This window comes from Talpa europaea (genome assembly GCF_964194135.1).
Source record: "Talpa europaea genome assembly, chromosome: 1".
Taxonomy (NCBI): Eukaryota; Metazoa; Chordata; class Mammalia; order Eulipotyphla; family Talpidae; genus Talpa; species Talpa europaea.
The window spans coordinates 155,484,105-155,508,041 of NC_140073.1; the positions used below are offsets into that span (position 1 = coordinate 155,484,105).

Consider the following 23,937-nt stretch of genomic DNA (forward strand, 5'->3'; position numbering starts at 1 on the left):
TCCAGCCGGAGGCCCGGAGGCTGCATCCCCATCCTGGCTGTCCTGAGGGGGGCTGAGACAGATGCTGAGCACAGAGGCTGTGACTTGGGTTTCGTGGCCTCGGAGGCAGGTCCTCCTGAGTCACGGCGGCAGGGCGGCTTCCCGCGCGGGCCCTGGGAGGATAATCGCAGTGACCGGCTCGCAGCCCCACGCGTCTGCATCCACGCTGAAAGGAACCTCTCTCTCCCACCATGTCTGATGATTTATCTACGTATACAGATAGGTTTAAATTTATATTTACACATAAATACATTTATATACAAATTTTTTTTACAAGGACTCGCGACTCTGGGGGGTCTGGTGTCCCTGAGAATCACTGGCCTACGAGCCCCTTAGTCTCCCAGGACGGCGCCCGGTAGCAGGGAGCAGGGAAGGCTGGCGACAAGGCCCTGCTTCTCGGGGGTTGTGTCCTTTCTTGGCCTAGTGAAGGCCTATATATTAAAAGACCTCGGTTACGGCCCTAATTTCCAGAAAGACCTTGAAATAACCACTCAACTTCCATAAACATCAAGTGCAAGGGTTTCTGGGACAGGAGACGGGATTTGGCAGATGGGCATTTAAACTGAGCTGTTCTGTTGAAAATAAGGTTACTCTCCCCTGCCCCAGAGATTAAAATATAAAGAAGTCAGCAGTGCGTGTGGATGAAATGAAAACACAGAGGGCCTCCCTGGTGGTGCAAGGGGTTAAGCCTGAGCACTATGAAGCTATCCGCAGCCTCTGCAGCATGAGTTTGATTGATCCCCGGCCAGGGAGCTACCCACATGGCGCAGCAGACCTCTCCTGCCTCACTCGCTGCCGCCTCAGCAGTGGACTTCAGTAGACCCACCTGTTCTGCTCCCCACTCTCTCTGGGGAATCCTCTCACCCTCTGCATCTCTGGCCTGTACCCCAGTTCTTGTATGCATAAATAAATAAATCTTTTTTAAAAAAGAAAACACAGAAACCAAACAGCACACAAAGAGGCCCTGGGCCTCTGGACGTCTTTGTGGGCTAAAGTCCCCTGTCGAGGTCAAAACTGCAAAAGTGGCCTCCAGCTGGAACCTTTCCCGAGGGAAGGCGGAGGTGAACTCTGACCTCGGGGGCAATTGTTTCTGGTTTAGCTCCAGGCGCTTCAACCGGTGAGAGCAACCAGGTCCCATTTGCTCAAGATCCGCTCCCAGGGGGCCCTGTCACCCCCAGACACGCAGAGCGACAACCTCCCTGGCTCAGATTTGAGGAGATTCTCGCCGGGATGGAGCAGATGGTGGTGCAGATACTGATTCTATTTGCTCTTGGGGCGAGCGCCCCACTTTGTGCAGGTAGGAGCTCGGGGGGCCCGGGCCAGCGGGGCCTGTCCCAGCCCCGTCTGTCTCACTGTGTCCCCGTGTGCCCTGCGCCCAGGCTTCCCCGTGTACGACTACGAGCCGTCCTCCCTGAGGGAAGCCCTCGCGGCCTCTGTGGCAAAAGTGAATTCCCAGTCGCTGAGTCCATACCTGTTCCGGGCGTTCCGAGGCTCCGTCAGAAGAGTGAGTTCTTCTTATTCCTCTTTACTCTGCTTCCCGCGCTTTCTTCCTCGTGTCAGGCTGGGGGGACTCTCTTTCCTTTTCCAGCGGAAGAAGGTAACAGCTAGTTTTCTCGTTCCACGGCTTTTGCTAGAGAAAGGACCGTGTTCATCTTCCAGCTACCTGGGACGCCCCGTTCTTCTGCGGCTTCTCCCCTCTGGCCTCGTTTCCCGCATCCAGATGTCCTCTCCATGCATCCTGCCCTTGAATCCAGAGCCCCCTGGCTCCTCTTGGGAGGTTTTACTAAAAACTGCTTGTCTGTTAGAAACGAGGCTGATCCACACTCAGCACCGCGCCTCGCACTTCCTCTGTCGACTTGGCTCTAGTGTTTCCTGTTGGCCTGTTGGCCTCGGAAATAGGGAAAGAATTCCTTGGGCTTGCAAGGACTGAGCCTGGGCAGGCAGAGATGGCCTTTAAGGGCAGGGACGAAACTGGAGGGCAGTCACCTCCCTCCTCCAGGATTCCCAGGCGATGGCACGGCCCGGTGGGGCCACCGAGCGAGGAGGAACAGAACGGCTCTCGAGGTAGCTCAGGTTGAGACAGCAGAAGGGGGGTCTACAGAGCCCTGAGCCCTGGGATGAGACTCCGTGCCTGGTCACAGGGGAACTGGATGGAGGCCTGAACAGGACTCCAGGGTGGCGATTGGCACAGGTCATGAGGGTGAGGGCTATGCTTTATTAGGTGCCCAACCCGGAAGGTGTCTCAGCCAGTGCGGGGTCACGTGGCTTGGACGCCATGGATGGAGGCGCTGCCAGAGACGCGTGTCCGGCTGTCAGGTCAAAGGGGAATCCTTTTGGAAGCATAGTGGACAGTACTGGGCCGGCACACACTGGTTGCTTTGGTTTCTATCTGTTGCCTTTAATGAAATCCCCTTGCAGTGTGGAGGCGCCCACGTCCTCTTGCCAAGCTGACAGATGAGCCATTGAAATTACTTGTAATCTAACTAGTGCTCACTGCAGAAGAAAGTTAGCAGCTAATTAAATGAATGAGAACATGAGGACAAGTCCGGAGAGAACCAATTACTGGGACCATGGAAATCTGGCCTGGTGTGAGGCATGGCCACCGGCACATTTTGGCGTGAGCGCTGTATTGGTACCGTAGAGCTGAGTCCAGAGACATGTGCACCTGCAAATAAGCACACGTATGAGTATGTGTGATCCTTAATGAGCCCATAAATAACAGATGTCCCTCGTAAACTGCTATTCTTTCTGGAAGTTTGCCTGTTCTTTCTCCTGCCCACACTCTTCTGACTGATTCAGATTCATTGGTCAGCCACATTCTCCATGCCCCCCAAGACAACGCCATTTCTTCTCCCACTAGAAGGGAGACCCTCCTCCTTTGCTCTCTCTCACTATATTCCTCTCTTCTTAGGGATGGTTCACATTTTGCCCTACTGTGCGAGTTAGTCATGCTTTCTGTAAATGCCCTATGGAAGGTTCCAAGTATTCCACCTCCTTCCATGCTAGCAGACGCGAGAGACACACTCGGGCCAGCAAAGTCCTCGGGAGCGAGATGAAGCAACAGTTCAGGGCACTGAGGCTACAAACATCCTCAAAAGAAGGAGTAGAAATGAGTGTGAAACATTTGGAAAAATATTCATGCTCTCTGATAGGCAAAGGAAAAAAAATTGAATTAAAACAAGCCAAAAGGAAGACTAACAAGGTAAAAAGGAAGGCTCAGATGCTGCTGCAGAGAGTATAGATTATTAAAAATTATCTTTGGAAAGAAGCTTGGAAATACATGTACCGCATATCTGCAAGCATATTGAACTTAAAAAATAGCAAATATTTATAACTCTTGACTTATATTTCACTTCCAGGAGTATGTCCAAAGGAAATAAGAGGTTGGGTCATGTTTATACATGTGTGGGTGTTTGGGGCTAGAGTTCAGGAGACTTGGGGCAGAGGGTCAAGCCCAGCTACTTTGTCCTGAGTTTGCTTCATCAACCTGGGGCCTCTCGACCCCAGTTGCACATCAGCATCACCTGGCAGCCTGAAACATTCCTGATGTCCAGGAGGGTCGGTGTTCTGATTACACCCCAGTATCTGGGGTTGGGGCTCATATTCTCGTAGGTTCTGCTGGTCATTGTTCTGCGCAACTAGAGTTAAGAGCCACTGGATGTGGGTCAAGGCTCTTGCCCCTGATTTAAAAGTGTGACCTGAGCTCCAGGATGAAAGGAGGGTGGGAGAAGATTGCTGTGACGTCAGCAATGATGGTTTCCTCCATCCAGCATTGACATTGGGTTCACACACTTTCCCTCAGAGGACACAGCTGGAGGAAGGAAAGGTGGACACAGCTCTTGTTCTGGGGACCAGGGAAGAAGAGGATGGATGGAGCTGTGATTCCAGAGAGCTCAGGGTCTTCTGGGGAGAGTGGGAGAGGAGGGAGGGAAGAAATAAGAAGGGGTGCACAATCACATAAATAAAGTGAAGTCGATTTTAGGGAGTGGAGTGTACTATGGGGGAAACCAAGCAGGCGGATGGATGACTAGCCTGGGCTGGGCTGGACTGCTGACCGAGGGAGCAAAGGTCTGGTGGGGGTGGCCGTATTTGAGCAGGATGCACTCGGTGCCCAGGTCCAGTCATGGAGAGACCAGGGGGAAGCCCTTGAGGGAGAGTCTGACTAGACCCAAGAAGCAGGTGAGGTCAGAGGGGTGGGAACTGCTGGGTCAGGCTTTTGAGGAGTTTGGGGTCTGTTATAAGGACAATGGGCGGCCTCTGGGGTGGGGAGGGCCTGAAGACCTTTGCCATTGTCGGAGATCTCTCCACTGTGAAGTGGGGTGTGGCAGAGGGGCTGAGAGAGCAACTGTAGGAAGCAGACATGACAGATGGCAGCTGAGCCCCCTGAGAGGTGCAGGGAGTGGATGGAGTCTAGGACATTTGGGGGCCATGTCACGCACAGGTTGGGACTTCTTTATGTACCTGTGGCCTTTTCTGTCCATTTTTACATTTCATCTTTTTTTTTGTTGTTTGCTTTTTTGCTTTCTAAGCCTTTCTTAGCCAACTGTACCAGATCTTTACTTTTTGTCCAATAATAGGGGATTACTTTGAAAAACCTAACAGAGAGAGAAATGAAGAGAAGGAGAGAGAGAACTGGTTCATGCTATTGTGGAGGTTTGCTAAATTCAAAATCTCCCGGGCAGGACACTAGGCTGGAGGGCCAGGGAGGAGTTGCAGTATGAGTCCTCCCAAAATATTATTTCTTCATCCGGGGGAGGTCTATCTAGTGTATTCAGGCCTTCAACTGATTGGGTGAGGCCCACCCCACACGGGAGGGCAACCTGCTTTCTCAGAGTTCATCAATGTTTCTGTTAGTCACAGAAACATCTGGAATAACACTAGACTCAACAGCAGGATGCTGTGGCCCAGCCAAGTTGACACTTAAATGAACCATTCCAACTGCCAAAAGTTGTTATGGGCTTTTGTTATTAATACAGTTTGATATCTTTTTGAAATTAAAAAACCCAATATGCTCAATTAAGAAAGTCAGGAAATACAAGAAAGGGAAACCAGAAAGGAAGGCCCATTGCTCATTCCCCTGAGGTCCCGCTATGGACATGTGGGGGTGGGGAGAGATCTTTTGAGACCTCTTTCTCTTCATATCCATGCACAAAATATTTTTTTATTATTAAAACATTGTTATTATCAACATTCTCTTCATGTATTTTAAGGCTTTTTTTGTGAGGTTGCATTTATTGAGGTAATGTTGATTGGCATCACAGTACAGGTCTTAAAATATATTTTTTAAAAGAGATAAAGGCCCAGACGATAATGCTGAGTATAAGTTTATTCCAGCCGCAACGCTGGCTTCTGGATTTTCTCCACTTGACTTCCTCGTGTTGTGTGTCCGCTTGTCCTGCCTTTTTCAAACTACACAGAGAGGACATCACCAGCTGAGAGTGTGCTCAAATTAAAAAAGCAAAACCGCTTTTCTCCAAATGCTGGAAAAAGCGCAGAAACGTGCTAAGAGGGGTGAAAAAGATTGCAACCTCATCTCATAGCTCAAAAAAATTATCAGGACTCAAAACACCCCCACATTTTCATCCTTTAACTGAGCTTTTGTGCTGCCAGTTTGGTTTCATCAAGCTGCTTTAAGGGAAGTGGCTGAAGCTCTTGCCCCAGGGACAGGAGGGCAGAGCTGACGGAAGAGCTTTAATTTCTCTATGAGACTCAGATTTAATATCTAAAGTTTAAAAATTATAAATAAAAGAGGTAGTAAATAATGATGTGGTTGAGTGTTTAGTCCAGTTGTTTCCAGAAAACTCTACCGTGTCAGCACTCCTCATCCCGTGTGGGAGACACGAAGACCCAGATCTGAGCTTGGCGTCTGCCACTTGCATCTGGGACAAATGGGGTACCTGTGCCTGTGCGTGGTTTTCGCTCTCAGAGTGTCCCCCCCGTTGACAGAATGTGTTATTGACTCAGTTTGCCATGGGAGGGGCTCCAGAACTGGAGGGAAGAGCTCCATGGAGCCTGGGGGTGTTGTTGGCTACTGGGCCGCGGTGGGTGCCCATCTGGCTGCCCTGCTGCCATCTTGTTCCTGCCCCAGCGTGTCTTTTCTCTTCACACAGCCCCAGTGATTCAGAGCTTCTGTCTTAAATCCTTGAGGAACTTCTGGCTGCAACATCACTGACCCCTAAACACCTCCCCATGGGCTCCAAGGCCAAAGATTAGGTGACATACCCCATCTCTGAAGCATCATGGTGAATGTTCTCCTGCTCATTTTGCTCCAGTGACAGCCAGACTTGTGCTGCCCGAGGACGCCAATGGCTTCTCCCCCAGCCTTTCCAGCCTTCAGCTGAACAATCCCTTCCTGGGGGGGATTTCTCTGGCATGTACTTTAAAGTAGCTGCTTCCTCCCTCCACCTTGCCACCACCTTGTTTTCCGTCATGCATTGCACCATCTGGTTTCCTTTAATATGTATGCTCTGTGGAGCCCCACTGGACCCCAAAGTTTAGTGGGCTCTTCCCCACTCTGCCTCTGGTGCTGGCACACTGTGGACACTCAATAAGTTGGGGGAAGGGAGGGCTTCATGTCATCAGGACGTCACAGAGTCATCAGGAGATTAGGAAGCTCCTCTCAGTATCGCACCCTTGGTGGAAAGGATTAGAAAATTGTGTGAATTCACTCACAGGTCAGGGCTGGTGCCCAGAAGAGGGCTGGATTACCCACTACAGCAGAGGGTCCTGGGAATTACTGAGAAGTTCTGGAGCATTCTTTTAGTTGTAGTTTTCTGTCCAGTAGTTTTGTGGACCCCTCAATATGTAGCTGTTTCGGGTTAAAGACACCTTATTACATTGTTGATTTGTTGACGTCCTCATGGCCAACAACACTGTAACTCATGCCTGGAGGACATGTGACATAATTGCCCTCAAGGATACTAGACAGCACCCCAATACTATGCTTGGAAGCCATTTTAAATAGCAAACTCACCCAAAAAAAGCACAAAAATGCACCAAAAAAAGTGACACAGAGTAGACCATGAACATGACAGTTGTTCACGGGGTGAGCACTGGCTCAGGGAGCCAGAGTTCCCCTTATTTGACCTCATGTGGGGACACATGCATCTGGAGGCTCAAAGCTTTGGCCGTCCTGCCCATGTCTGGGATGGTGGTGAACGTGTAACAGGGTGGTCCCCAGAAAAGGGGGAGGTTCCCTGCCCCACCCAAGGGAGGGTGGAGCTGAGCAGGAAGAGGAGAAGCTGCAGAAGAGACTGAGGAAGGAAGCAGGATGGAGCCAGGAGACCTGGAGGAGGCGCATGGAGCCTAGAGACACGTGAAGAAACTGCCTTGTCTTTTGGTCGTGGACTGGGTGACACAGATGTGGGTGAGACCGGTGGGGAGGTGACCATGGCAGCTTTTATCTGGATGTTGATTTTGCTCTTTTCCTTCCGGGCTTGTCTGGTTGTTTCTGACCCTTTTCTGTGGGTCCCCACTGGAAGATGCTTTAGACTTGTGGCAGGCTTTGGGGCCTTGCTCTGCACCATTCCCATATGGATGGACTTTTACCCATGAGGGGACAGGTAACTTTGGGTGCTTCATTTAGAAACTGGACTTTTTGCCTTACCTGTATTGTTTCCTAGTTTTATTAAAGATCCTTCCCATTAAAGTCTCCTATGTTTTGTGTTGATGCGGCGGATGGCAGAACCCATTTAGAATAGGCAGGTTTGCGGGGTTTGGGCTACCCCTCTCCCTGTCCTATAACAAACGGACCTTGCATTTTGATTTCGAGGTAGAAAATAATCCTTAGTGAGCAAGAAAATTTGCAAACAGAATCTGCAAATAATACAGATCACTTGGAAATGTGGGTCATGGAAACGACACTCACTCAGTGTTAGGAGTCGAGTGCTGCCTCCTGTGTCCCCGAAGTGCCATGTGCCTGGGCACGGTTCTTCCTCCTCTGGTCTGCAGAGTGAGTGTGGGCCTAGCTGGCCGCTGAGATGCCTGAAGCGTGAATGGTGGGGGAGTCTGTGACTTTTGCTAGTTGTACGGGGAGAAACGTCTAACACTGAACTTGAGAAACACGTCGATGGCTGCTTGACGCCTTGTCTCTGTGCAGGTCAGTGTCTTGGATGATGACAGCTTGAGCATGGACATAGAGTTCAGCATTCGAGAGACAACATGTAGGAGAGATTCCGGAGGAGATCCAGCCACCTGTGACTTCCAAAGGAGCTACTACGTGGTAAGTGGAGGCAGGCAGATTCCAGAAACTAACTCGCGGAGAGTCTCGTCTTACCCAGGACCACAGCTGGGGGTCGTAGGGACTCCAGCTGGAAGCCCCCCAGCTGGAGGCCCCCCTGTGTACGCCTACATGCCTGAGCCGGGGAACCCCCAGCGATGAGGACTCAGGCTCTTGTGAGCATGGTCCTGGTAGACTATCTATCGCCTGTGCTTCAGTTTCCAGGATCTTTAGAAAAGGAATAATGATCATCCCAGCAAAGTGAATGTCCAGAGAAAAATCCCAGAGACATTTGCAATTCCACGAAGCGACTCCGCAGTTCCACAGTTGGTGTTGAACTGGCTCTGCGGAGTCTGGACTGTGATGGGTTCACTTTTGTATCCCCAGTGACCAGAACGTGGTCCAAATTTTGATCAGCAGCTAGGGGTGGGAGTCCAGCACCATCGACCCCAATGGTTTCCTAGATGCTTGTATTCCCCATCTACAAGGTTTTGGGGTTTGTTACTTGATCAGCTTGATTCCGTCAGGATCGCCTGATGTAACCTCTGAAGTGGGCCCTTTGCTGAGTTACTCATTTCCCGAGATTTTTCTCTGAGACTCTGCTTTACAAAGGACCCCAACCCAAGCGCCCCAGGCCCCCAACATCTGTTTCTCAGGAAATCTGTGGATGAAAGAAAAGAGCAAAGTCGTTTGGGGGTCTGTCACATTTCTTTGGACTGGGGGGATTGGAGGCTGCCAGTTTGGGGTTCATGAAGGGAAGGTCTGCTTTCTGTCACACACCAAAGAGGTATTTAAATGTTTCATTGGTTGGGCCTCCCCAGTGGCGCAGCGGTTGAGCGCTGGGTTGCAAAGCTGCCTGCAGCCTCTGCGGCGCCGGTTCGATCCCCGGCTGCTCCCCAGCCACCGTAGGAGGGTTCCCACATGGCGCGCAGACCTCTCCTGCCGCCCGCTGCTCCCCTCAGCAGTGTACTTCCGTCCTTCTGCCTGTTCTGCTCCCCGCTCTGGCTCTGGTGAATTCTCTCACCCTCCCGCGCTTCTGACTGTACCCAGTGCATGTATAAACAAAACAAACAAACAAACAAACAAATAAATAAATAAAAACATGCCTCTATAAAAAAAAAATGTAAATAAATGTTTCATTGGTTTCTGCTTAGGTCTTGAGAAACGTTCCTTTTGGACATACAAAATGCTTCTATGACTGCATCCTTTCAGTCCACGTCCTCTGCCAAGCCCTGCATGATTGCCCGGTGTTGTGAATAGGCTTCACCCTTCCAATGAGCCGTGGCGCCCTAACTCTTGCTTTGCCTCCTCAGCCAGCAGGCCGGTGCAGGAGCTCCGTGCACATGTCTGCCGAGCAGGTGCAGGGCGTCTGGGTTCGCTGCAGCTGGGCCTCCAGTTCCGAGTCAAGCAGCAGCGAAGAGGTATGGCCAGGGGCTGGGGATCTCAGAGACAGAGCCCCAGGGTCTGTGGGGCTCTGTGACCAGCAGATGGAGTGTCAGAGCAGCGGGCACTGCACCCAGGTGTGCTCAAGCAGAGCTCCGCTCGCCCATCTGGATGCTCCCTTTTCCCTTAGAGTCTCGTTCTCTGCACCCCTTCCTCTTCCGGCCCCCCACCCCCGCTCCGGGCATCTGTTTCCTGGAGACCCTCCTGGCCAAGAGCTGACATCAGCAAGCAGCACCCCCCACCCCCTGCAGGTGCAGGTGTAGGCCCGTGGCTCCCCAACACCGTGGCTAAACGGAATGAAGAGGGGCCTTTGGGTGGGGCCAGTCCTCAAAACTGTTTCCGACTCTGTCGTCTAGGTCAGAGAACTCCCCCTTCATGCTCGCAGCTTCTTCCTCCCTGTGACGCGGGGATAAAGATGAGCTGATGGGTTGTTGAGAGAATCGTGGCAGTTGACAGCATGGAAGTTAGTAATCCGCACATTTCTGCCCGGGGGTTTGTCTGCTTAGTGACTGCTTTCTTGCTGGAAAGTGTGTCTCGAGAGGGCAGGGGAGTCTTGTCCCGTCAGCCTAAGGCTGTGTTCGAGACCAGTCACTGCTCAGTACACACAGTGGAATGCGCCGAGGGAGAAACAGTGACGCGTGTGACAGGAACAGGCAGCCCCTGGACACTAACTGGGAATAGAAACGTGCCTGGTGGCTGCTGCTGCTGCTGGGGACGGGCCTGCGTCCTGCTGCCCCCGTCGCTACAGAAAGTCAGGAGCAGGGACAGGAGTGGAACCTAGAACCGCTTTTATTTTCTAGCTTGCTGGCCGTGGACCTGGGAGAGCGGTGGCACAGCCCCTGAGGAGACCGTTCTCTCGTGGTCGTTGAGCAGAGAGGACAGAGACGGCTCCGCCCTCCTGGCCGAGGCTGGCCTGTTAGAGTCGGTTGGTCAGAGACGGCCGTGAGCAGACAGCCCGCACAGCTGGTGCTCCTGGTGTCCGTCACGTTCAGTCTCAGACCTTGTCGTCAGCCTCGGCCACCTTGACCTGGGTCATCTCTGGCGTCAGTGTCCGGCCTCATCCGGGCATCCTGGGCAGGACTCTCAGCTCCAAGCAAGAGCTTTAGTTGAAAGAAAACAGGGCAGTGGTCCTGGTGTGCCCGGCAGCTTGTGCTGGGCGTGCAGGGCCCCGCACTAAGCGTGGCCTCCCCGGCCTCCCGGTCACCTGTCAGTTTCCTTATTCATAATGGGGCACCTGCTTGCGAGGTATTTTCAAAATGTCATTTAAAAGTAAAAAAGCTGAATCCACCCAAGAGCATCTTTGTCTACTCTTATTTAATTAACTTTTCAACATTTAATTCTGTAGTGAAAATTATATTCCAAAATTTCAACCTCAAGAATTACCTATGGAAGCTAATGTTGTCTTGCTATTGGCATCTCCACGCCTTACATACGGTGCGTGGACGTCCATTTTAGGGCCAAGAGATAATGAAATGCATAACGCAGGAGCCTCTGTAATGGGGGTGTGACTGGCGCCGGGAGACTGTCTGGGCTGTCAGAACCTTGGCTTGACCTCTCTGACCTGACCGGCGTGGAGGCCCCTCCCAGTGGGTTTCTGGCTAGGACCGGAGCCACAGTTGAGGCTCCTAGTTCTGGTGCCCGGGCAGGTACAAGCGCTGCCTGTCCTAGACTCCCCCAGAGGCCTGATGAGTCCCACGGCGAACCCCCTGGCACGCCCTGCCAAGCCAACCCAGAAATGGCGAGGGCTGGACCATAAAGATTTTGTCTTACTGATTTTGTGATTTATACGGGAAAAGCCAGGAGACACTCAGGAGCAAGCCCCGGCCAGCCCTGGAGGTGTGCATGAAGCAGGGGTCAGGGGTTGTTGTGTGGCATAGCGTGAGCTTCCCCGGGAACGGACGCCGGACCCCAGAGCTGGAGGGTGGGTGCGCGTAAGGGTCCCCGCTGGGGAGGGAGGGGCCCTAGGCACAGCGGGGCGCACGATGCAGTTCCCTCACGCGTGGAGCAAGCCGGTGGGTTGAAATGGAAAGAAGCTCATTATGGCTGAGATAAGCAGGATGTGGGGGACAGGAGAGTTGTGGAGTGAAGCTGGGGAGGGGCGGCCACAAGACGAGATGGACCTCGCCTCATGCCAGGGTTCCCGGCCAATCCGAGAGAGGCTATTGGCGGGTCATGATAGGGAGGCCACAGGATCAGACGAGGAACAGACTGGACCGGCTGTAAGTGGGGGGCTGGCAGGACAGGAGGAGAGGACTCTGCTGGGGTGATGGGTTCTGCTCCATCCTGTGACTTCCCCACAGGGGAGGCTCACGTCAGGAACGGCCCCCTAACGCAGCCCCTTCCACGTCTGCCTGGGGAGCTGATTCCAAGCGTTTGCACACCCCTGGGTCTGCCCCAGCTTTCTCACTGCGGGGGGAAGACCGCCCGCTTTTCCTCCAATCCCGAGTTTTGCAAGAAGACTCTGACATGAAGTTAAATTAGCCCCAGACACGAGCAAGATGTTAAAATAGGCTCCCAGGTTGCTTTTCTCACAGATGAGGGTGTCGTAAAGAATTACGGCTGAATTAAATTTTTTTTTAATTAAAAAATTCTGCACTTCAAACGAGAGAGAAGAAAACAGATGGAAATTTAAGGTAATTCCTGGAAACTCTGAAGTTCGCTTCCTACATAGGACAGAGAAAAACTAGAAAACAGCTGCTAACCATTTCCAGTGAAATAAATGGTGATATTACAAGCATGAAAGAGAATAGACCAGGATGAATTTAGGCTTAGAACAAATAAATCATGGCTGGAAGTAGGAAATAGGAGAAATAAAACTGAAAAAAAATCTCCGAGTAATGAAAATAAAGATCACTTGAAAACCATCTGCAGAATGCAGAATTCCCAGAGAAAGGAAGGAGCGGGAAGGAATACGGGTGCCTTGGAGAATGAGGCCAAAAAACCAAATTATGACTGAACCGGGCTTGGAACCAATGGAAAAGGCCTGGGAAGGCCATCATGGGAGACACTGTCCTAATCTAGAAGTCCGGAGTTTTCAAAGGTAAAAAAGCTGTAAAGAAATTTGAGAGACCGCACCCTGCCTGTGCTGATAGTCTCGTCTCCCCAGCCGCAGAGATGTTTGGATTCTGGTAGTTTTCATTGTTATTTTTTCTCTTTCAAAGAGAAAGAACGGGCTGATGCTGGACTCAGCTGTCCGAAGGGGCGGGGAGGAGACGTGGCAGGGTCCAGCCAGGAGACCCAGAGAGTCCCAAGAGGGGACGACCGGACGGGTCTGAGCTGCAGCCAGGACGCAGGCGCTCGCGGTGTGGCGCGTCCTCCGTGTCAGGAGAGAGACTCAGCCAGAAGCGCGTGAGCCAGGGTGGCGTGGTTCCCCGGACCTGGCTCCCAGAGAGGGAAGGGTGGGCTTGGCCGCCCACAGCTCTGTTTAGGGGGTTTAGGGACCCCGACACTACCTGGGCCACGTGCATGTGTCCCTGTTCCTCCCGCGCCGCCTCCCAGGCCTCCTCTGGCCCCTGTACACGCTCTCCCCCTCCCCGCCCCTCCCGGCCCTCTCTCCCCCCCTTCTCCTTCTGTTCTTCCCCGCCTTCCCCAAGTCCCCCCACTTTCCCTCCCTCCCCCCCATGCCCGTTCCTTCTCCAGCGCTCCCCTCTCCCTCCCTCCCTTGTCACAGCTGAGCTTCCTCCTCGCCCCAAAAGCTGCTCCAGACCCATCGCCTGGGAACTGAGGAGGAAACGGGCATTTCTCTCTCGCTCCGGCTCAAGACCCCTTGTGATGCTGTTGCCATCAGCCCAGCTCACGTCAGGCCACCTCCTTGACGCGACCCCTTTCTTGAGACGTTATCCACGTGAAGGGCCATCGGCCCCTTTCATGTGCACAGCTGGGTGGTTCTCGGGGACCCAAGGGTTGCCCCGCCGGCCCCGCTCTCCAAGTCCAGGCCCCCTCCCGCAGCACAGGAGCCTCACGGCCGTCAGCATTCACCCTCTGGTGCTTCCCTGCTCCCACCCCCGCTCCGGCAGCCGCTCGTGTCCTTCCTGTGTTCATGGACTTGCCTGCTCTTCTTCCCGAGAAATGGAGTCGCGTGGCAGGAGTGTTGTGGTTTCCCTTCCTGCGTGTGAGGTTTTGAAGGCCCCTGTCTGCTGTAGCACACACGTCAGCACTTCTGTCCTTTTCATGATTGAGTAATATTCCACCCCAACCCTCCTCCCTACTATTGAAATCAATGAAGCTTTGAGCATTGATGAGCGAGCTTTTGTGTGGACATAGGTTTTTCTGTGGACTTTTGTTAGGCGCCACCCCAAAAGAGTGTGTCCTTTGCCCTTTGGGAAATAATTCACCAGAGAGCACTGGGTGAAGTGGAACCAGGTGAGGTTTCAGGAGACACTCACCTGGAGGGAGACGGTGCGGGAAGGATAATTAGCCTGGCTCCTTGAAGCGGATATTTCAGGGGCAGGTCCACGGGTGAGGCAGAGGAGAGCAGAGCATACCTGGAGCTGGTTCTGGGCCTCGTTCCTCCAGGACACTGTGAGGTCCTCGTGGGTCAGGACCTGACACTTTGATCTGTCACCGTGCCTCGTGGCCAGTGGGGCGGCCACACTGCTGGGAAGGACTCGCCTGCTCATGGTCTGGTCCACCTGGTCAAACAGGACTTGGGGCCACTCTTACCCTCCTGGCTTGCATTTCCTTTACGTCGCCACCTCACTTTCCTTCTGGCTCACGCCTCCTCCTAGCTGAACGGGGCGGGAGGGCCTCATAGAAAAGAAACACCACAATGTGGCTGCAAAGCGGTGTCCTTGCAGATTCGTATCACCACGTTTCCTGTTTCTGGTCCCCAATGTTTGGAAGTACTTCTGAGTTGGCCGGAAAGCTCTATAGAAAGTGTAAACACTGAGTTGGCTACTCTTACATGCCTTCTTAGACGCGTGTGCTCCTACCCGACAAAGCTGTTGCATGGAGTACGTCACCTTGTCCATCGCGAGCGGGGTCTGCGGTGCCCCCAAGCCTGCCTGTCCTGTCTGCATTTCCATGGTAGCTTTCCTTCCTCTGTCTTGTGCTGGTGCCTAATCTACCCAGGGGATTTTCGGGCGCTTATTGGGATCCTCTAAATGGAGAAACAATTATCAGTTTGGTAAGTTGAGATCTGTTCTTTTAAATGTCATTTTCTTGAAACAATGTTCATTTCGAAGCTCTCCATCAGTGAGTCATCTAAAAAGAAATATTGCATGATTATGGAAATTACAGAAAATTAACATTTCCCTTGGCTCTTGCTCCTTTCTTCACGCCAGGCAATGCTGAGACAACTCTGCATTCAGTTGTCCCGTCATAATTGTAGAGCGCTTTCCCGTATCTGATTCTCCCTGGTGACCCCGGCGTCTGTGTCAGGCAGGCAGGTGCTGGTTAAGAGGATCCCCTAACTAAACTTGCACACATGCGTTCCCTCCTGGGTGTGTGGCATAAGGTATCGGCCGTCTCTGCAGTAACCTGTAGCTGGTCTGGTCTGGGCTAAACCTCACCTGACTGGCTGGCGCTAGTCTGTCACCCTCTAGCTCTGGGACCAGAGCTGACCAGCCCTCGAAGAGTCTTGCTTGGGGGGACGGAGGATGCCCCCTTGTTCCCTTCCTGTAAGACTGTCCATTTGAAGTGGGGTTGGGTTGGTGTGCTCTACGGTCCACTGACCATTCTGCCTGTGCATGGGTTTTCCCGACCGGTGCTCCTGGTAGCCAGACTCAGGCCGCCTCCCGCTGCTTCCTCCACAAGAGACATGGCTGTGGCATCAATAATAAAACCATAGAACGTTCTGGAAGTGGGAAGAGGGGGTTGTGCTTTATCACTGTGTTTCAGGTCTGCTTCCTGGCCAGTCCAGAGTGAACGATTTTATGAATGGTCCCAGGGTAGGTGGGTCCTTCTTTCTTCCTCAGAGACCTTTTCTCTCTTTTTTTTTTTTTAGATAATAAATTTTATTGTTATATTCCCCATACAATTGCAGCCCCCCCATTCTGACCCCAATCCCTCCCCTCCTGCCCCCGCCCCCCTAAAAGTGTCTCTGGTTCATAGTTTTTTGTTGATTTTGATTTTCACTTTCTTATAGTTATTCATTTTCCTGGTCCCTTATTTAAGTTTTCTAGATTCCTGCTATGAGTGAGACCATCAGGTGTTTTTCTTTTTCTTTTTGGCTTATTTCGCTGAGCATGATCCCTTCCAGCGCCATCCATGTTGCTGCAAATTGCATGTGTTTATCTTTTTTGAATGCTGAGTAATATTCCATGGTATATATGTACCACATCTTCTTGATCCAGTCATCTATTTTTGGGCATTTGCGTTGTTTCCAAAGCTTAGCTATTGTAAACAGTGCTGCTATAAACATAGGGGTGCAGGTGCTCTTTGGAATTGATGTTTCTGTGTCCTTTGGGTAAATACCTAGGAGTGGAATTGCTGGATCACATGGAAGCTCTATGTTTAGTAGGTCCAGAAATCTCCACGCAGCTTTCCACAGTGGTTGGACCAGTTTGCACTCCCACCAACAGTGCAGAAGAGTTCCTTTTTCTCCACACCCTCGCCAACATTTGTTGTTGCTAGTTTTTTTAATATGTGCCATTCTCACTGGTGTAAGATGGTATCTCATGGTAGTTTTGATTTGCATTTCCCTGATGACAAGTGATGTTGAACATTTTTTCATATGCCTGTTGGCCATTTGCATTTCCTCTTCAGAGAAGTTTCTTTTTAGCTCTTCTGCCCATTTTTTGACTGGATTATTTTCTTTGTTGTTGTTGAGTCTCATCAGCTCTTTGCAGATTTTTGTGATCAGTCCTTTATCATTAGTGTTGGGTGCAAAAATGTTCTCCCAGTTGGTGGGGTTTCTCTTTGTTTTTGTTATTGTCTCTTTTGCTGTGCAGAAGCTCTTTAATTTGATGTAGTCCCAGCTGTTGATCTTTGCCTTCACTATCACTGCTTTGGGTGATGTGTCTGTAAAGATGTCTTTGATGTGCAGATCACGTAGTGTTTCGCCTATATTTCCTTCTATATATTTTAGGGTTTCAGGTCTTATGTCTAGTTCTTTAATCCATTTTGAGTTGATTTTTGTGTATGGTGTGAGGTAGTGGTCAAGCTTCATTCTTTTGCATGCAGCGACCCAGTTTTCCCAGCACCATTTATTGAACAAACTTTCTTTGCTCCAATGCATAGTCTTTGCTCCTTTGTCAAAGATTAGTTGACCATAAATCTGTGGGTTTATTTCTGGATTTTCTATTCGATTCCATTGGTCTGTATGTCTGTTCTTGTTCCAATACCATGCAGTTTTGATGATTATGGCTTTGTAGTATAGTTTGAAGTCTGGGAGTGTGATGCCTCCATTCCCTTCTTTTTTTTTCAGGAGAGCTTTGGCTATTCGGGGTTTTTTGTGATTCCATATGAATTTCATCAATAATTGTTCTATTTCTTTGAAGAATGACATTGAAATTTTGATTGGAATAGCATTGAATCTGTATATTGCTTTTGGAAGGATGGCCATTTTAATAATGTTTATTCTTCCAATCCATGAGCAGGGGATGTCTCTCCATTTCTTTGTGTCTTCTTCTATTTCTTTTAACAGTGTTTTATAGTTTTCTTTGTATAGGTCCTTTACCTCTTTTGTTAGATTTATTCCCAAATATTTGATTTTTTTTGTTTCAATAATAAAAGGGATGGTTTTTTTGATTTCTTCTTCTTCAGATTTATTGTTTGTGTATAGGAAGGCTACTGACTTTTGCGTGTTGATTTTGTATCCTGCCACTTTACTGAACTGATTGATGAGTTGAATTAGCTTTTCTGTGGAGTTTTTGGGGTTCTCTATGTATAATATCATATCGTCTGCAAATAGTGATAGTTTGACTTCTTCTTTTCCTATTTGGATTCCTTGGATGTCTTTCTCTTGTCTTATTGCCCTGGCTAGGACTTCCAGTATTATATTGAAAAGCAGTGGTGAGAGTGGACATCCTTGTCTTGTTCCAGATCTTAATGGAATTGCTTTCAGCTTTTCACCATTGAGAATGATACTGGCTGTTGGCTTGTCATAGATGGCCTTTATGATGTTGAGGTATGTTCCTTGTATCCCAAGAATTTCAAGGGCTTTTATCATGAATGGGTGTTGCACTTTGTCGAAAGCTTTCTCAGCATCTATTGATATTATCATATGGTTTTTATATTTCTTTTTGTTGATGTGTTGGATAATGTTGATTGATTTTCGGATGTTAAACCATCCTTGTGTCCCTGGAATGAATCCTACTTGGTCGTGGTGAATTATCTTATGGATACATTGTTGGATTCTGATAGCTAAAATTTTATTGAGGATTTTTGCATCAGTGTTCATTAGGGAGATTGGCCTGTAGTTTTCCTTTTTTGTGTTGTCCTTGTTCAGTTTTGGTATTAGTGTAATGTTGGCTTCATAGAACGTGTTTGGTATTGTCCCTTCCTTCTCAATTTTTGGGAAGAGTTTGTGAAGGATAGGCACTAATTCGTCTCTGAATGTTTGGTAGAATTCATTTGTAAATCCATCAGGTCCTGGGCTTTTGTTTTTGGGGAGGTTTTTGATTACCATTTCAATTTCGCTAATTGTAATTGGTCTGTTTAGGTGTTCTATTTCTTCTTTATCTAGCTTTGGGTGATTGTAGAGTTGTAGGAATTTGTCCATCTCCTCTAGATTGTTAAACTTGTTTCCATATAACTGTTCATAGTAGTTACTGATTATTCTTTTGATTTCTGCTGTGTCCGTTGTGCTTTCTCCCTTTTTTCCTTTGTGAGCCTGGCTAGGGGTTTGTCTATTTTATTGATTTTTTCAAAGAACCAGCTCTTGGTTTCATTGATCTTTTGGATTGTTTTTTTAGTTTCAATTTCATTTATTTCTGCTTTGGTTTTTATTATTTCTTTTCTTCTACTGGTTTTGGGGTTTTTTTGTTGTTCTTTTTCTAGATATTTGAGCTTCGAGATTAGGTTGTTTCTTTGAGTTCTTTCTTGTTTCTTGATGTGAGCTTCTATTGCTATATATTTTCCTCTTATTACTGCTTTTGCTGCATCCCATACATTTAGGATATTGGTGTCCTCCTTGTCGTTCAATTCAAAAAATTTTTTAATTTCTTCTTTGATCTCCTCATTAGTCCAGTGGTCTTCCAGTAGTGTGGTTTTCAATCTCCATGAGGTAGGAGAGTTCCTTGCCTTCTTTTTATGGTTTATTTCCAGTTTGATGCCTTCATGATCAGAAAAGATGGTTGATATGATTTCAATCTTGGTGTATCTGTTGATGTGTGTCTTGTGCCCCAGTATGTGATCAATCCTGGAGAATGATCCGTGTGCGCTTGAGAAAAATGTGTACTCCTTTTTTTTGGGGTTTAGTGTTCTATAGATGTCTGTTAAGCCCAATTGCTCTAGGTCCTTATTTAGAGCTTTGGTTTCTTTACTTATTTTTTGTCTTGTTGATCTATCCATTGTTGATAGTGGTGTGTTGAAGTCTCCCATTACGTATGTGTTTTCTCTGATGTCTGTTTTCAGAGAGGACAACAGTTGTCTGATATATTTTGGTGCTCCTTCGTTTGGTGAGTATATGTTAATGAGTGTTATTTCTTCTTGAAGTATTGTCCCCTTGATCATAATGTAGTGACCATTGGGGTCTCAGAGACCTTTTCTGACCAATCTAGACTCTGCAGAAGGCGTTCCAGGGAGACATCCTGAAATAACACAAATCTTTTAAGTGGAGATGGAAAGAGCAGCCCTGGATCAGACTTGCCTTGCAAACTCCTGGATAACCAGGAGGCCAGAGCTTACTAAAGTTCCCGGAGCTAGCGGAGCTGGCCAGGACGTCAGCCCTGCCTGCTCTCTGCGCACAGTGGGCGTTTGCAGGGAAGCCCAGACTCTCCCTCTCTGCTTTGCCCCCTGCCCTCGTGGGCTTTGCTGTGAGTGGACGAGAGGAACAGTCCTTAGTGCCTCCTCGCCACGGATGAGTTTTCTCATCCGTCTCCACGAGGCCCTGGAAACCAGGTGCAGCGCCTGCTTACGCGGTGGAGATGGACTGTGACGCCCAGGGCTCCGCAGACGCAGACCCAGACTCGGCAGGCCCCCAGCACCATTTCCCTTCGGCCTGGCAGCTACCTGCGAGGCAGCTCCGGGTCCTTCCCAGTTCGTGGATGAGCACCCGAGGCCTAGTGTGTGTGCAGCAGCACAGCCCTTGGACCTGGACGGACACGGGGCTGGGGGTGGCACAGACTCGAGTTTGACATGGATCGTCAGACCTAAAGCCTCGCGCTCTGGAAGAGCTGTGAAATCCACCCAATGTCCCAAGTCCTCCCATCAGAGGAGTAACGTACAGTGCTATTTTATGGATCTGTGTCTGATCCCAGCAGGCATATTCTGGTGAATTCTGAAGCGCTAAGACTCACAGTCTGAAGCATGACTTAAGACACCAAGCACACGCCTCCCGCAAGTTGTCACTCTGAGAGAGAGACAGTCATCCCGACAGCGTAACCAACACCGAAAACATGTTTTCGACATTTCCTTTGGAATGGCTTTCGGAATCTGGCCCATTCTTTCAAATCTCTGTTATGGTAGAAAATATTTGTCTTTGGATTCAATTTTGGAAATAGCCAGAAGCCATCTGGAGAGAGACGAGAGCAATGAGATTGACAGCCGGCTTGGGTGCGTTTCTGCTGTCACCGTGTGCTCAGACTCTCACACTCGGCAGCAGGACACACACTTTACTCTGTTAGTCCGTGGGGTCAGGAACGCAGAAGCCACTTCTCCAGGGTCAGGTGCGGGGTCTCGGGACCTGCCAGGCTGTAGACGAGGTGCCGAGTGAGGCCCCAGGATCCCTTCCGAGGCCCCTGGGGTGGCTGGCGGACCCCCTCCTCCCTGTTGGACCAAGGCATCAGTCCCACACCATCTGCCTTTCATTGGGCCGCTTGGAGGCCTCAAAATGAGACAGCTGTCTTCCCCAGAGGAAGTGACGAGGGGGACGGAGGGAGAGAATGCGCACATCACAGACACCCAAGACGGAAGACACCGCCTCTCACGCCTGACCTCAGAAGTGTGCGCCATCGGGCCTGCTGCTTCACTCATCACCACACACCCCCAGCCCGCGTGGAAGGGGGATGCCCAAGGTGTGAGGACCGGGGGGCTGTCGTGGAAGCTGCCTGCCTCACTGGGGAAATGCCTTAGGGACTGAAAACATGTGGCTATAAATTACTGTGACTGGTGACTTTTACCTGCCTCAGACGGTCCTGCCAGACCTGAAGTCCGACACCACTTTGGCCCTGGGGACATCACGATGTGCCCCATCTCTGAGGCCGCTTTGGACAATTTGGTGCAAATCAGCAAATGTGTCTGGCAGGCACCAGGCTGATCCTGGGGTCGGGGAGGAAAGATTTGTGGGCAGCCCCTGCCCTGGGGCCCCAGTGCAGGTTCAGCTGTGACTCGGAGGAGAGCCCGAGGCGGGGAGGAGGCTGTGGTCTCGGGGAGCCCCTGTGCGTCATAATCTGCATCCCTCGTCTGCGCCGTCTTAGATCTCGAGCTGACGGAGCGCCTGTACATTCTCTTTCTATCTTTAGAGATCACAAGAAGGATCTCTGCCCCTGGAAATAGAAGTTTCCGGAACCAGTGGCCCCGAGTGAGAATAAACGGGGATTATGAGTAACAGCCTGAGGTAAGGCGCAGTTAAAAAAGCATGTCCAGAAACTGCAGATTCAGCCTCACGGCCTCCCCTCCCGCTCTGCCCGCCCTCAGCCTCCACCAGCCTGGCCTCTCGTGCCCCTGCCGGCTTTCCTGCAGCTTTGCATTTACTGCCATGGACAGGATCGGGTCTCTCTGCTTTCAGAGCAGCCAAACAGACAACAACCACACCCAAGAGCCTCTGCTTCCACCAGCCCCCACCCCTGCCCCCATCTCCTCCCCTCCACTGTGGTCCTGCAGGGCTGCTGTCCCCCCCCCCCACCCCATTCACTGTTCTGCTTTCTGCAAACTGGATTCAAGTCCATGAAATCTGATCTGCTCCTTTTCCTGACCAATAAACACACGAGCCGTTTGCATTCCCCCTTCAGCGTTGTCTTCCTCGTTTTCTGGATTCCTTGGTCTCTGCTGTGGCTTGACTTAGTCACCCACGTGCAGTTACCCATGTGCTGGCAGAACCTGGTCCTCATGTCAACTGCCCTCTGGGCATGGCTGCTAGGGGTACCCCTGAGCTCCCGAACTCACCCTGCCTCTTCCCCAGCTCCCCCTCTCCCTTTCTTCACCTTATTTGCTCAAGCTCTGGGTTCAGAGCATCATGGCTCTCCCTCACCGTCATCTTCTCCAACACCCTCCGGGGCCCGTCTTGTGAGGGTGCCCCACATCTCCGGCCTGGCCCCACCATCTCATCACTTGCCTCCGTGGTGACCCCTGCCTGCTCTGCACGCTGCTCTCAGCCTCGTCTGCAGTCACAGAGGAGATTCTGATCCAATCCCTGAAATCTCACCTACTTGGGGAGCAAAGCTGAGACGTGCAAAAGACAGACCCTGGGCCAAGCGAAGAACAGTCGATGGGCCCCCGGGGCTGAGGGAGACGGAGCCCGGCTTGATCAGATCCGCACTGAGCATCCTTGAGTCTCGTGGGTGCATCAGCCCCAGCTGCTAGGGACAAGCCATGGGCGCTTTGTATTTTGAAATATCCCAAGTCCTAGAGCGACAGCCTGAGGGACTTGAAAGGAATCTTCAGGTGCAATTCTTGCCAGGGGTTCAGTGTGTTTCAGTTTTACACACACACACACACACACACACACACATATACACACACATACACACACGTTAATAATAAAACTTGAGCCTCCACAGGCTTCACAGTTTGTATAGTGCAACGTGCCTCCAGGATCTAGTCCTGGCCCCCGTATGTGCCTCACAGTCTTCAGGGGCTGACCTCATATCCGGTCACCCCCAGCCCACTGCCCCTCAGCACCTGCTGTGCTCAAGGACCTCCTGCTGCGACCCTATTGGACCCGCCTGGCTGACCTTCCTGGCTGACCCACCTGGCTGACCCCTTTGGTCCTCAGCCCTCAGCTCATGTCTCTCCCTTTGGGGGCTCTGCCCTGAGCTGGTCCCCACATCTATTAAATATCACGAACTACACCTTGGTCTAGGACAGGATACCGAGAAAGTCAGGATGGCTGTTTCAAGGGACAGAAGATGAGGTTGCGGTCTGGAGCGTGGGGCGGGAGCCCGCGGCAGGGCACCCTCCTGGGAGAGGCCTTGGCTCGGGCCACATGGGCTCCTCAGAGCCTGCTAAGTGTCTGGAATTAAACAGCAGGCAAGTATTTGTATGAGCTAGCCAATGCTGTGCCCAGATTCTTTCAGGGAGCTGGAAAATCCTTTCATCGGTAGGAGTGGTGGTGAAAGGTGATGTTTAAGCAAAGAGCTCTGACAATCTGTATCTGCTGCTCTAAAACAGGAACAAGGGCAAATCAGGTCCGGAGTCTCTTGGTGAAAGGAGACCATCTGAGAGTCGTGTGCTTTCTTGGTCTTTGCAGCTGGAACAGTATGGCCAGGGGCCACACGAGTGCACCCAGACCACGGCAGTGTGAGCCACACTGTTATGTAGTAGCATCTGCCAGTGTGGCCTTCTCAGGGGTCTCTGTCAACACCTGTGTGCTGCGAAGAGTCAGCCTCAAGGCTTGATCAATTTGTTCAAACGTTCGCTGGTGTCTGGACCGTCTTGGATTCTTCTTGACCAGGGCTGGGATACCCTGTGTCTCCAGAACAAGACTGAAACGCACACCCAGGGGTCTAACCCTGCTCTTCTTTCTCTTTTTTCAACAGCAAAATGCACTGGAAGAAACCAGCGTTCCAGGGAAGAACGATGCTCTACAGATAGTGTAATTTTTCGTTTGATCAGTTCCAGTCCAGAATAAATGTGCTGTTTTTTCCTTTCATGTGTGACCTGATTTTTTTTAATAGGAAAGTCTATCGGAATTTTAGTTGAGAAGCTAATGGCAGGAGGTGTTTGGTATTAGCTTATGGAGTTCAGAGTTGAGGACTCATGGCGTGGCTGTATTTAGCTTAATAAATGTGCGTTTTATAACAATATATGATGATTGTAAACTACTTACTCATAAAAAGACAATCAGTCCCAGGCGGCTCAGTGTCAGAAGAGTGCTTTTCCTTTTGTGGGTGATTTAATTTTTAAACAGAAATGATCTGTGGTTGAAGAATAGGAGTCCTCACTCCCCCCTCCTACCACCAAAATACCTTCTTAAT

General features: G+C 50.5%; 1 protein-coding gene across 1 annotated transcript in view; it reads left to right on the plus strand.

The window, feature by feature from the left end:
• Positions 1–1,269: 1,269 nt before the first annotated feature.
• The window catches only part of SPP2 (secreted phosphoprotein 2), a gene marked incomplete at both ends in the record, with an annotated part of 48,960 nt that continues 26,292 nt past the window's right edge, over positions 1,270–23,937 (plus strand). The window contains 5 exons of the mRNA XM_084228096.1: positions 1,270–1,336; positions 1,419–1,543; positions 8,138–8,260; positions 9,571–9,678; positions 14,771–14,825. Of these exons, the coding sequence (XP_084084222.1) occupies positions 1,270–1,336; positions 1,419–1,543; positions 8,138–8,260; positions 9,571–9,678; positions 14,771–14,825 (478 nt within the window). The remainder of the gene's footprint in view (positions 1,337–1,418; positions 1,544–8,137; positions 8,261–9,570; positions 9,679–14,770; positions 14,826–23,937) is intronic.